The sequence below is a fragment of the Limanda limanda genome, chromosome 5 (genome assembly GCF_963576545.1).
Source record: "Limanda limanda chromosome 5, fLimLim1.1, whole genome shotgun sequence".
Classification (NCBI taxonomy): domain Eukaryota; kingdom Metazoa; phylum Chordata; class Actinopteri; order Pleuronectiformes; family Pleuronectidae; genus Limanda; species Limanda limanda.
This window is the reverse complement of record NC_083640.1, coordinates 21,448,456-21,462,441: the sequence shown is the minus strand read 5'-3', so window position 1 is coordinate 21,462,441 and position 13,986 is coordinate 21,448,456. Positions and strand designations below refer to the sequence as shown.

Sequence of the window (13,986 nt, the reverse complement as noted above, 5' to 3'; positions counted from 1 at the left end):
TGCCACAGAGAATTCCCATGCCAGAACTGCGGAGACCCACTTTGATAAAAGATTACTGCCTCTATTTTCTGTTATTGCTGTTTTTCTCTCTCCATGTGCCAGTGTCTTGGGGAGAGTTCAAACATTCACAGATCTGGCTAATGCATAGGACCACAAATTACCCGGGGGTTGGTGTTTGGGTGGTGGTAACGGTGGTGGTAACGGTGGCGGTGGGGGTGGGGGTTCCTCTCTGTCAAGATTGATCTCAAAAACACGGTTGTGCATGTGGCCCCGGAGGTGAAACAGCCGTGTTGCATTGCACAGCCAGCAGAGAAAATGTAATAGAAGGTGCAGACATGAAACCTTATTCCATATGTTGCCACTGTCATGGTGGAATTCCCTGCAGCATTCCTCAGTGTTACTCAATTGTCACGGTGATTCCTTAAACAACTATTAAAGGGACAATATACCATAGCCTAAAGGAAATTTCCTGTACTGTGGATTCCTACGGTTTAGATCCCTTGTTGTTTTCCCTCCCGGAGTCACATTAACAGGCCAACGTGGATGAATTTGGGGCCAAAGACAAGAGGCCGCAGCCTCTCTTGATCCCTCCCTCACCTTCCTGTCTTCCTCTGCTCTCCCAATTCTTCACGCCTGTCCTCAGATGGATGTTCCGAGAGGCGGGACACGAGAGCATGAGGCCCGGAAGCCTGTGGCGTTAATGTTCTCCCCGTGGTCGTTTGATCTGGCGTCACGGCAGCTGTCATTGATCAGTGTGTTTGCAGATGATTACTGAGGGAAGTGGGTGGTCAGACTCGAGTCACGTCCCTCTCCGTCACTTCCGTTGCTTCCCAACGCAGACTAACACGACAGAGTTGTTTTTATATTGTTTGTTATCGGCAGGTGCTTTAGCAGCTATCTTCACTGTGCACGGCCTGCGACAGCCGGGGAATGTTGCAGCTCCACAGAGATGGGGCCGATATCAGGGAGAGATGTCAGCAGCCATACCAAGGACGTTAGCTCCCTCACATTCTGTTGTGGTCGGTCTTATGTGCTTCCCATTTGTTTGGGGACTGATCATTAGTGCAATGGTTGCCACATGGGATATCTGGCAAGACTTTAATGGTTTGCCTCTTGTCCCTTCCCACCTCCGAGACCCAGATAAGAGTCGACCTGCCGTGACCTGGATGTTCACCGGGGTTTCTAAGTGTTTGGTGTGGGAGGAAGAACGACCACGACATGTTGCAGAGGAGAAAATGGAAATTTTAATCTCACATAGTAGAGTTCCTATAAAAAGTAAAGCATGCAAAGAAATGCTTGCCTTGTAAGTGTTCCCCTCCAGTTAAATATTTCACAAAATAAATAAATCATTACAATACAGTCAAAACACAATGGTTAAGTATTAAACATTTGCTTTAAATGTGTGGTATCCTCTATTATTTAATGCTGTCACAATAAGCTGACGGGTCATTTCTCTCATCGTACTGTAGTGTTTTTTCTATCCCTCCCCTTTTACGTCTCGCAGGAAAATATGGATTATAAATAACATCTGGAGATACTTCTGTATCCACTACAGTTCATTAGCTGGGACACTGTCTCCTGTGTTGTCCACATTACACACATACTCCAGTTACAAACTGTTTGGCACAGAGAAAGAAAGGATAAATATTGCGTCCTGTGCCACAGAAAACACAGTTGTCACCTTCTCCCACCAGTTAAGGAACAGGATCTCAGTCAAAGTCCTTTGCGGAGACCACATTTTTGTGTAACAGTGTTAGTGCCTTGTTTCCCAATGAGAGCTTCTCCAGTGAATGTCTTTTATTTTACAGCTTTTTATTGAAAACCTCTCTGTCCAGTGCTGCGTATTCCCCCCCCTCCGGTGGAGCTCCTCGGCTCACACCATAATTGGAAGGAAGTGGGTGGCCGTGTTCTTCCTGCGTGTTTTCCTCCCCTTGAGCGGCCTCCCGTGGACGTTCAGACCCACAAACATCTGCCGCTTCTTGTTCCTCCACTGGGCTGATGCGTATGTGTTGTAGCCGTTCTCCTCGATCCGCTCCTTCAGGGTGCAGTCCACGCCAAACTCTCTCTGGGGAAAACAGCAGGTATCAGGTTTCAGTGTTATAACCCCGACGTGTGAGGTTAAGGCAAAACACGGATCATTATCTTGTGCAAATCCACTGCGGTTGCACATGGAACCGTGTTTATTTACTCCTCCTTAATCCACACTAAATGTTACTTTGTGTTCTTGTGTGGAAACTAGTTTACAGTTTGAAAATTGCCCAGCTCTGCTGGAGGTTCACGTGCCTGCACTCGCCCGGTTGTGATTCAGAGTCGATGCAGAAACAACGATAAGGCCTTTTTTTGATAAGGACATAGTGTATCTGACACTATCTCTCTCTGGTGCATCCACATTGACTATTGACTGAGATACTGACCGCTCCGTACAGGTCTCCCTTCCTGCCGATAGCCAGATAGAAGTTGCTGCTCAGCCCTTTGATGGCCACCACTCCCACGTCCACAGAGGTGATCTCCAGGACACCTAGGATTCAGAGAGAAAGACAGTTATATCATCATGTATCAACATTTAAGAAGGGCATCAGTGCTCCTGTTTCATTTGTGCAAGTGAAATTACTTTTCAAGAAAAAAAACAAAATTAACCTCAGAGGGACAAATCTCAAACTCATGTGACAGAGGAAGTAAAGATAACACAGTCTTTTCCTGACTCGTCTTTGCTGTTGATAAGAGAACTCAACAATTAACAGTCCGAGGTCGACCCCTGGAGAGTCTAGACTCAGATTGGAATATGTCCATAAAGGGTTATATCCCTTTGGTGAGAGTATAATGAAAAACAACATGTTGCATTTTCTCATTTCAGGACATTTTCACGTGGGAACTCTGTGTCTGGTCACAATTATTGCTTGAGCACATTTATCCTTTCCATGATATTATAAGGTTTCTTTACAACCTACACCTGCGTAACAGATTCCAGCTGCAAAGGCCATTTAGTCTGAAAATTGATAGGTTGATACCCCAGAGGTTCTCAGGCTGTTTATATTCTGTTTGGTATTTAGCTTTCCAAGTCCCTACGCAAATAATCCAGGTTCCCCACAGGCTATTAGAGCGGCTAATTCATACCCAAGTTAACAAGGGGATGCCTTTGCTGCAGACAGCTGGGGTCATTTGTGTGGTCTCAGTATCAGAGGTCAGAGAGATATAACTTCCTAATGTGTCCTTTGACCGCAGAACCCACTCATCTGGTCTTGTGCTGCTGTGTGTGTGTGTGTGTGTGTGTGTGTGTGTGTGTGTGTTTGTGTGAGCCATCCCGGTTCACATGGCATGTTTGATTTCAGGCCTCCCTCCCTGACTTCCTTTCCACACTTCCTGTGAGCTGTCGTTATTTTATCCCGATAAGCACATATGTGCGCACACACACACACACACACAACCACACAGTTCGTGGCGTGGGGGTGTGAACTCCAGCGAGTCGACGACGTGCTTTGATCAGCTCAGCAGCCCCTCCTCTGTCTGATGACTGTTTGTGCGGCAGCCCGCTCTGCTGTCAGGCCCACTCTCCAGTGGCTGGGGGGCCTCTGAAGCTGCCTGGTACATGTGAGTGGACAGTGGAGGAGGCAGGTGTGACCCCCGAAGAACAATCCCTCTCCTAAAAACACAGCAGCTTCTCTCCTCGTCCGTGAGGTCCTGACTGTATCAGTTTCCAGTTCAAACAGTGGCACCTTGGGGCAGTGAGGCCTGAGTCGGCAAGGCGGTGGTGGGGACGGTGACACAACGGCCATTGAAGATCTGAGAGGAGCTGGTTTCTGTATGGGATCGGGTGTCGGGTATGGAGTGAGGATGTAAGACAATCTATGGCAGTCTCTGGCTGCTCTGTAAACATGGGAGGGATGAAAGGAAGGAGAACAGAGGAGGACAGAGGAGCCATGACAGTGAGACTGGGGGTGGAGGGAGGATTAGAAAGGCTGTAATGATCACTGATCAAAGTCAGCCACCGGAGGCAGGGGCGAGACAGGTTGTATACACACACACACACAAACACATTACACACATGCACGCACACTGCTGCACTCACGGACACACATGCACACACACATGGTCAATGTGGTAGCAGGTGAATGTGCACTTGCACACCTGGCTGTGAAACTGATAAATCTCCATTCACTTTTTTCTGATGAATGCTCCGCTTGGCCCACAAAGGCAGAGTAATGAGCGTAGGGCTGCAAGTTTTGGAAAAGGGCAAAAGAAAAAACCTGTTCTCCATTTAGCTTCTTGCAGATTACAAAATTAAGCCTTAAATGTGACGGCGATGCTTTGTAAGGGGTACATTTTACAAACCACACATGTAAAACGTAGCCCAAAGTGAGCCAAGACAGGCTCAGCTGTTTACTTGGAGGGAAAGCAGATTTTATTTTGCATGCTGGTTGCTTTTTCCTAATGTGTGGCTTATTTGATACGCTCTGTTTGGAGTTACAACAGTAAATGGTGCGTTGGTTGGGGAATGGAGGCACACAATGCCAGTGAGAATTAAAGGTGGTTTTTCCACAGTGGGATGCCAAAAAGCATGTGTTATCCAGCTTGTACTGTTGTTCTTTCTCAGCCTTTCTTTGCCTCTTAGATGTTCGGGGCTGCACAAAATTATGTTTTGGCAGATAAGTTAAAATGTACATTTTGATTGGTACCATTCCTGTGCAGAAAAAATGGAGCGGAGTGAGGCATAAACCAGGATATATAGTAATAACACTTGATAAGGACCACACTGACTGTATTTACACAGAGCGGATATCCACCCTCTTCCCCACCTCAGAGGAAAGCTATACATCTCTGTCCTCTAACCTCCACAACAGCCCCATCTGCTCTGTGCCATATAAAAGGCTGCAGCTTTGATTAAAGGAGATGGATGCACACAAACGTGCACTTACACATGCATCCACATATACTATGTATACACTCCTTGAGCCGTGTGTCTACAGGCATCTTGCACACATGGCCCCTATACTGCACATAAGTACAACTGGTGGCCTAACAACACAAATGCACACACACACACACACATACACACACACACACACACACACACACACACGCACACGACTCTGTTACCGCCCAAAACTTTTTACCTGAATCTTAGAAACATTTTATTATTCACCCAGAGCTCCCGGTTGTCGGTACATTCAAGAGAACTCAGTTGTGATTCATGGGTATTTTAACTACACACTCGGGGCCGTGCAGATAGCTACTTAGCTGACTTTAACATAATCTCAATCCCTTCCTCTCCGCCTCTCTGTAACCTCAGCACAGACTCCCAGCGGGTTCGAAAGCCATGTGGGACAGTTTTGCGCTGGCATCCCCATAAATCTGTGGGAGGCTGGATACCAGTTCCTTAACAGACAGTGAGCCGGGTCCTTGCGGGGCCACAGGCAGCCCCAAAACCAAAGCCTCCACATCCCATACACCTCTCTGAGACCTACTGCGTAAACATACAAACATGATTATGTCTGTACATTTATATATATAGCTGGAGAAAAGAATAGACGTCATCCAGAACTCATCACCAAAAAAATGTACATTTTGTCACTTCAAGGGATCATCAATAGTCTACAAAGGACGTCAGCCCTGGGATCATGTCTAGCCCCAGGGACCAGAGCAAAGACTGAAGCTACTGTTGTGTAGTATCCTTTACCATGTGAACCTGATATGAGAGTGTATAATCCACACACAGTGTGCCCAGACCCCCTCAGGATACAGCTTTTTGATGGCACCACCATTGATACTGAAGACGCATCGGCTTTGATGTGGCCACAATGATGATCAGCCATGTCATTCATGAACTTGTGCCTCCTGAGAGTTTCTCTTTCACCTCCCTCCCTGACGCTCGGTTCACGCTAACCCAAACCCACTTCTGATAAAAGAGGAAACCCCGCTCTTAAAAATGTGACTTTGTGAATCGTTCAAATAAAAAAAAATCAGACAGGGGAGGTTAATTAAATCTTCTAAACACACAGAGGTTAAACAGAAGGGTTGAATTCAGACATTCAGACACACGGACAACTCGAAAGAAACTGCTGATGAAGGAAGCAGTAAAACAACCTTACGGCCGGTAAATAAAGTTGCCTCTGTCGTGACCTTGTCAAAACAAACATGTCCTCTGACATTCTGCCATTTCCCCTCAGTCACTTTGATTGAATGTGTGGTTAAGGTCTCCCAAGAGGAACATTAAAAGGTTCCATATACACGCCATGGGGTCGGGGGACAGCGAGGAAGAGGGAGAAAAATGAGGATGTGAGACGGGGAGAACATATATGTGTGTGTGTGTGTGTGTGAGTAATAAGTGAGCACATGTGTCGTCGTTGGCTTCTATATGATCACACAGCCTCAGGAGGCCGGGTACCCACCGGCTGACATAGGCACACACACGTAGCTCAGTGGGAATGCCAGGACACTAATGAGAATGCCATTTCACTGACTGATATGCCTAAAAAAAAAATACAACATGTAATCACTTTAAAGACGCGTTTCTCCCTGGGAGCACGTCAAACTACTTTAAACAAACGTCTGATCTTTGACTGAGGGTATGTAATTTGCTTGATGCCGGCTGGCAGGCGGGCAATCTGAGTGGGAGAGCGAGAGAGAGAGAGACAGACCAGGAGAGGCAGAGATGGTCTAAAAGCATCAATGAGGCTGACATCCATGTCCTCCCCCCTGCTCCAGCCCGGTTCTTCTGTGCGTGTTATCAGCGCTGTTTACCCTGGGCTGTGAAGACTGCCTGATAATGGACGGGTTATCTGCCCCTGCTCCTTTTTAAGCCATCTGAGAGCTACCACCATTGTACTGAGTGTTTGGACAGGAGAGATATCAGTGGGATGTCTGGTTTGAAACAAAAATACGAGAATGCTTCGTCCAAACTTCCAAACCAAAGGACAGACCGGTGGTCTCTGGATGTTTTTATATATATTAAAATACAGTGTTCAAGCCATTTTGTTTATCATTGAATAAAATGTGTGCATCATGATCATTTTCCTCAAAGAAATTTACACCCGATTTTTCCAATGAGCAACATTTGAGAGGCTTGATTCAGACTTGATTCCTCGACTCAAAACAACCGACAGGTGATTTTATGTTTTCATTTATATCCAAATGCTGCAAAATACGAACAAGACCAGAAAAAAGTTCAGAAGTTTTGATTGCAGAGACTAGAAGCTTTTATTTTGCAACAGAAAGTGGCCTCGTCTAAGATATAGAAAAGGTTCATATCGTCTCTGGTTTCTGGTTTAATTCGGTTTCTAGTTTTTGCATGTTTTATTATTTCATTTTATTTTTTTTTACATTCAGATAATCATTTGGTTACTTACTGAGAGGGTCATCCTTGCTCTTGGTTCCACTGACTGTTCCATTCTTATCAATCCTCAGGAAGAACTTCTGGAAAGAGAACAGCTTCCTCCTGCGTATATCCCCTTGGAGGTGATTGTAGCTGCGCACATGCCGACCCTGCGCTCCTCCAGTCCGACCCAGAGGGCCCCCTATGGTCCTGGGCCTGAAGGCGAGCTCAGTCTCTGAAATGTTCAGTGGAACTCTGAGAGCTCGTGGGTTGGCGAGCCTGAGTCTTTCTCTGCGGAGCTGATGGCAGGCCGCCCCGGACAAGGAAAAGGAGAAAAGCACCAGGGCCAGCAGGAGAGGCAAAGACAGTGAGGAATGCAGTGTGGATGACCTTGGTCTAGAGTTGGTCCCAGAGCCAGAACGAGCCCCTAACCCGGCCCTGGAGCAGGACGAGGCAGAGGCAGCCTTACTCCCTCCAGCAGCCCATCTGATCATGGTAGTGTGCTGTGTGGAGGACTAGTGGCAGCCTCAGAGCCTGGGACATGCTGCTGGGGATGAGGAGAGGCACGGAGGGCAGGGAGGAAACCCCTCCACGGTCCAGGCTGGTTGGAGATGCTTCTGATGCAAAGTCTTAATTATTCAGCTCCTGTATGAAATTCTTAGATTTCCCTCTGAGTTTTAGGGCGATGATCAGTCTTTTTTTGCAAAATAAGTCAGTCTGAATGAGCAAAAATTACATAAAAACAGCAATTACTGTGTTTCTTATTTTTGGCTGCTCCGGTGTGAACCTCGTGTTTCCAAGCAGGTGCTCAATTTGAGAGAAAAAATTTTTTAAAGTTCACTGATATCCCAGTAGAGAGGGGAATCCGTAGATCCAGGGAAATCAAAAAAGAGACTCCTCACAATCTACAGTCGACTTCAGTCTGAGGAGGAAAACAGGAGTCAAGACTTAAAGAGGAATGTTGGTCAGTCCAGACGCATGTCAGATAATCCATGTCTTCTTCTTCTGCTGCCCTGCTCCTCTCTCTCTCTCTCTCTACCCCCAAATGACTCCACCTTCACTCAGCATGGTGATAACGGGCATGGGGTGGTCTCTCTCTCTCTCTCTCTCTCTCTCTCTCTCTCTCTCTCTCTCTCTCTCTCTCTCTCTCCTCCTTCGCCTGATGTGAATATTCCTGAAGACTCTCGGTTACATGATCCCTCCCTCCTTTACTCAACTTCCCCTCTCACATATGGGAGCAAGTAGTGTGTGTGTGTGTGTGTGTGTGTGTGTGTGTGTGTGTGTGTGTGTGTGTGTGTGTGTGTGTGTGTGTGTAGATCTGCCTACATACAAGCAGATCTAACTTCTGGAGTGAGGGGTGATAGCAGGGTTTATCTAAATAGATGCTGCAGGCCAGGAGGAGGCGGTCTGGGAGTATTGCAACAGTCTTGAACTAATGATTCATTTTGTGGTTAATCAAAGAGTATTTGTGTTTTCACTGTGCAGGGTTTTAAATAAACAATCTGCTTGTTGCATGTCTTGTTCATTTTTGTGAACCAGTGTCAAGGAGGATGAATATCACAAATGGAGCCACTTGTTCCTCATCAAGATGTGATAATCCCAACAAGTGGCCGTCTCTTCAGATAGAAATCATATTAAGTTACTGTTTGCCCGGTTGCCGTGTGCATGCTGCCTTATCATGGCCATCTTGCTGAGGCCTCTCTCTTTCCTTCAAGGCACTTTATCGCAGCGTTATCTCTCCAGCATCTCTGTAATGCAATGCAGCTCTCCAGTTTCACTCACCAGACCTCCGCCGTCCTCGGTGACTCAGGTGTCTGCGTGGAACTCGGCCAATGAGACTCTCTCTTACGGACGGACCATGCATCAGCCTTTCCTCAGGGCACGAGCCACAGCACAGGATGGACAATGTCACAGCAGACCAGACAACAATGTGCAATATCTGCAGTGAGTGTGCAGATTATTAGGTATGGTCAGTGTTCTACAGGAGTACAGCCAAACAAAATCACCATGTCCTATTCGTTGATTATTCTTATCAAATCAATATCGCAAGACACTTTTCTATGTTCTCAGACAATTCAGACACGGGTGGAGTATTCTTGGGCTCCAGCAGTGAGAGCCTTTGAGACTTTTTAAGAGGACAACAGTGATCAAGGACATTTTCAACAATCCAGTGTGATAAACAAAATGTGCTGCTGGCTCTCTTATCTGTTCTCCCTGATCCTCGTGTCTGTGATGTCGGAGTCTGTCCTGTTCCCTGTTTTCCTTCCTTTAAATCCTAGTTTTTAGTGCCCAGCTTTATCGTCTGTCAACGATCTACGGCCAGAGCAGCAGTCATGTCTTAACTCTGGTCTTGGCATGGCTTTATCTGGGGATACAAACAAAGCAAATCTTATCAGCGCTTCCTTTGCGGCGTCCCTTCCCACTGTGATAACCTGAATCTGTGCAGAGGAAACTGCTGAGGAGCTGATTATTGATACGTCAATACGATAGTTTTTCTTTATTTGCAACCTCAGAGCCACTGGATCTAAGCCCTGTCTAAATTTTATTGTAGATGTTTTTTTAAAATAGTCATTGTGTTGAACCAAGATCAAAATGATTTTTCAATTCCTCATTTGACAGTTTACAGTCAATTATTTATCAGTTACCTCTCTAACTGTCCAAATGAAACACAATAATTCTGCACAAGTTTTTACTCGATAAATCTCACTTACGAACCATTTTGTGAGAATACGTTGAATAATTTGAATACATTTCAGCACTTCTGACTTTTTAAACAATTTAAATGTTGTAATTGTAAAAAATAATTTGAACGTAGCTGTTAAAGAATATAACGATTTTGTGGATAAATATCTGTTAAGATTTTTAAGTTTGACATTTTACATTCTACATTTTTGCTTGTTTGTTTTTTTTGCTTACCAGACAATTACATGCTAAAGCTTTATAATTTAAACACTCAAAGACCAAAACATTATTTTAATGACAGCTGAGACCAGTTTCATGCATCAAGTTTGTATTTGACAACGAGGGATTCAGCCAGATCACGACAGATGTGCGGATATACCCGAAGACTTACTGTTCTTTCCAATAATCTCAGCGTAGTTGCCTCAGAGAGATGTCGGGCTGCAGTGATGCTGACAGACTCGCAAGATTTTTAGGATTTCTTTGGAGGCCAAGGAGCAAATTCTTTGTAAACATAACCGTGCCTGTGTTTTTTCTCCTAAATGCAATATAAGTGAGCTTTGCAAGGTCTGGAGATGATCTCACATCCCTCCCTGCTCAGCAGCTTTAGCATTTAGTGTATCTTTATAGATCTATCTCCCCAAACGGCATTTCAAAGTTCAAAACAATAGGCAATAAAACAGATAAAAGTGCGTCTGATCCCTCCCTACAGGCTGTGGCTCTGGCCGGGTTCTTCTCAAAAACAAAAACGCGATCACAACAAAGGCAATAAAAACTCAAATACCGGAAATTTATACACGTCAGGGCAGATTTGATTTCACATGGTTCCAACTGCCAAAGACAAGAAAAATGAATAAGAACGAAACACATGAAAAGGTTCCTTTTATTCTTTGTAGCGTGTAATGTATGAATTTAACTTAAATAACTCTTTGTTTTTAGGAAGGTGTGTTTTTGTTGTATTTGGGTCAGAAGGCTGTTACAGTGTCGACCTTAACACAATATTCATGTGACAACGCTTTCATTTCTCACACATTCAGACAAAGCAACAAGTTAATAAGCAAAGTGAAACAACTAACAGGCTTATTTAAAAAACAAGATTTTTACTATAATGTATAGAAAACAAAAGTATTTTGTAACAGGCAAATAGAGGCTTATTTACATTAACAAAAAATGACTTGAGGCAAAATCTATTTTGGGGTGAAACACTTTAACTTATCAGAGGTAACTTTGGGCTGAGGGGTATTTTCATTATGTGTTACTTCAATGATTTCATATTTCTCTATGTTTGACTATTCTCTGAAATTCTTGATGCAACTTATAAAGTAATTCTTCATTTTTGAACAGAAAAAAGTCCACTTATTGTATTATACTGGTTGTTGAAAAGCAATGACACAAAATAGCAATTGTTCTTTAGTAATTGTAATTAAAGGAAACGTGAAAATGTATTCTGAAAGGACAAATTATGTCTAACTGTCTGTTAAAAGTGTGAATAACTGATGCATCATTTCTCTTCCTGCACAACTACAATAATCGTTTCATGCAAACTTGACATAAAATAATAAGCACCTGAGTTGCCTCGTGGCAGCAGGTGGATGCAGCAGCGAGCGCCGTGCAATCTGTTGCTCCGTCTGCTCCAACTGTGGAAATCCACCTTATTCATGTCATGTGTCTCTGATTTAGCTGGGCTCATTGTGAGTCTGCTTGTCCCTCCCTGTTTCTGCACTATCATTAAGCAGATGTTTCACAAAGCACAGCACCTCGCTCCCAACGTTAGCTCAGCTCGAATCCATATGTGGTCTGTGAGGGAATCAAACGCACGACTCACAAACAACCACACGGACCTATGGGAACCATGTGTGTGTCTCCGTCTGCATTCCCCGGGGCCCGCTTTGTGTGTGCTGGGTCAGAGGAGGCCGAGGCTTTAATAAAGGAACAGGCCTGGTACAGGGATGCCAGTCTGACTGCCTGGGGACAAGCAACTTGATGGGGTCCAGATGAGGAGCCACCAGACTGGACCTCTTCCTCCAAACCAGCAGCACGTTGGCTCACGGATTACGTTCCACCGCCGTCTTCCTCCAGCCTCTCCCTGGGTTTACATTGGGATTTGAAAGGGTAAGCAGAGAGATTAACGATAACATTCTCTTTTAAGGTTTTCATACATCACAAGGAAACGTGCTACCTCATGCTCCGGGGAGATAACTGGCAGACAAAGAGGACGCTCGGCTCGTACTGGGAGGCCTCCTTTTTCTGCTGGTCATCAAACGTAAATATTTTATGTGTTCCTGGCCGTTGAGTTGCGTTGGTGTCTGGTAACCAACAAGATGAGGTTGCTGTTTCCTGCTTTACGGTGATCAATAGATGTTCGTCATGTTATCTCCCCCCCCCACTGGCCTGACAGGCACTTACATCATCCTCCTCTGCTGAGTGTCGGTTTCAGCAGGACAGTGGAATTTACTTACAGGTCAGATACTGGATCAACTCTTCCACAATGAACTGACCTCGGTTTTTCTCCGGTGCCGTCAAATAAATAAATAGATAAATAAAAAAAACAAGCTTTTTACTATAATGTATAGAAAACTAAATTATATATGATGAGAGAATATGTTTTGACTTCCTGTTCATACCAGGGCAGCTGTATCTGTAATATTTATGGGCGGGGTTTTTCATAGGAAGTTTTAAATCAATGTGTACGTCTGCTTTATGCCAATTGTGGATTTTATGGATGTTTATTGTAGTCATCCTCAGGTAGTTTCAAGATGTGCGATCACCTCAACCAGTGAGGTTGTGTGTTCATCTGCATTTGATTGATAGTTAGTTTTAAGCAAAAATTACCTAACGGTTTTACTTTAGATTTTGTGGAGGGGAGGAGCATGACTGCGGGCCATACTGAGGGCCAGTGTAGTTTCATGATATATTAACAAAGGATGGTATCGATATCTCCCTGATTATACGTATTTTTACAATGTTATTATAATATAATTACTACATGACTTCTAATAACAGAATAATGTGCTTTCTAATAAAAAATGTATGACCTATTGTCCGTAATATTTTCTAATAATATATATTCAAAACACAAATTTTGTATTGTGCTATGAAGCTGAAGATATTTGAGTATATATTTACTGATGTGTCTCCAACCTTTGTACTCTTCTCACACAGCAACACACACTACAGTAATTCAGTGGTTTGACTTTCAGTGGAAATCCTCGTGAATCTGAGCAACTTCAAGTCAGAAATAACCAAACAGACTAAACCCTTGTTGCTCCAAACCAAGTTCATGAATCTACTCAGTGTTGCAACAAGCAACTCAAACCGATAACACTGAGATGAATGTTCCATCTTTAGCATTTTGTCTTCAACACTAACCTGCCAATCACTTGTCCTCAGACCAGTGTTGTGTCTTTAAAGCTGTGGAGGCCACATCTGTTTGCTACTGTTGGTTCTGGATAATCTACAAATAATTAAGTAAACGTTCGACTGCTGAATCCAAACCCACAAGTTTGGCTGTAGAACACTTGGGTTGTCGTGAACCGGCGGTTAAGAGTAATTTTGTGGCCACATTTGCTCTTTGTAATGAAGAACCAACCATCAGCCCCTTGTGCCGTTCTGAGCAGCTGAAGTTGATCTGTTGTTCTTCATACACTGACTGAGGTGACAATATTTTCACATTTTATATATTTCATGAGAAAATGCTTTTTCCTCTATGCATCAAGGATTAAGCGGAAATGTGTAAAGATTCACAGGACTGGACATTTTAAATCAGAAATGAGTTATAAAATAATTGTTTCTGTTAAAGCCAGAATTTTGCTCTGATATTTTCAGGCATTTCCTTATTTTGAGCTCAATCCCTTCTTTCCATTGTGCAACGCTACAAATAAATGACAGAATGACATAACAGAATGAGAGATGTGGTTATGTAATACAACTGGATGGAGTTTGCTTTGTCATGATACTGCACACTCACACACACACACGCACACAGACGTACTGGTTCT

General features: G+C 44.1%; 1 protein-coding gene across 1 annotated transcript; it reads right to left on the bottom strand.

Annotated features, from left to right (window-relative positions):
• Nucleotides 1–1,873: 1,873 nt before the first annotated feature.
• On the bottom strand, nt 1,874–7,803 carry LOC133002387 (fibroblast growth factor 10-like). Its single transcript, XM_061072188.1, has 3 exons — nt 7,344–7,803; nt 2,415–2,518; nt 1,874–2,065 (listed from the first exon to the last, which is right to left on the bottom strand). Exons 1-3 carry the CDS (start codon nt 7,801–7,803, stop codon nt 1,874–1,876), a joined length of 756 nt encoding a protein of 251 aa, XP_060928171.1.
• Between the last annotated feature and the right edge of the window lie 6,183 nt (nt 7,804–13,986).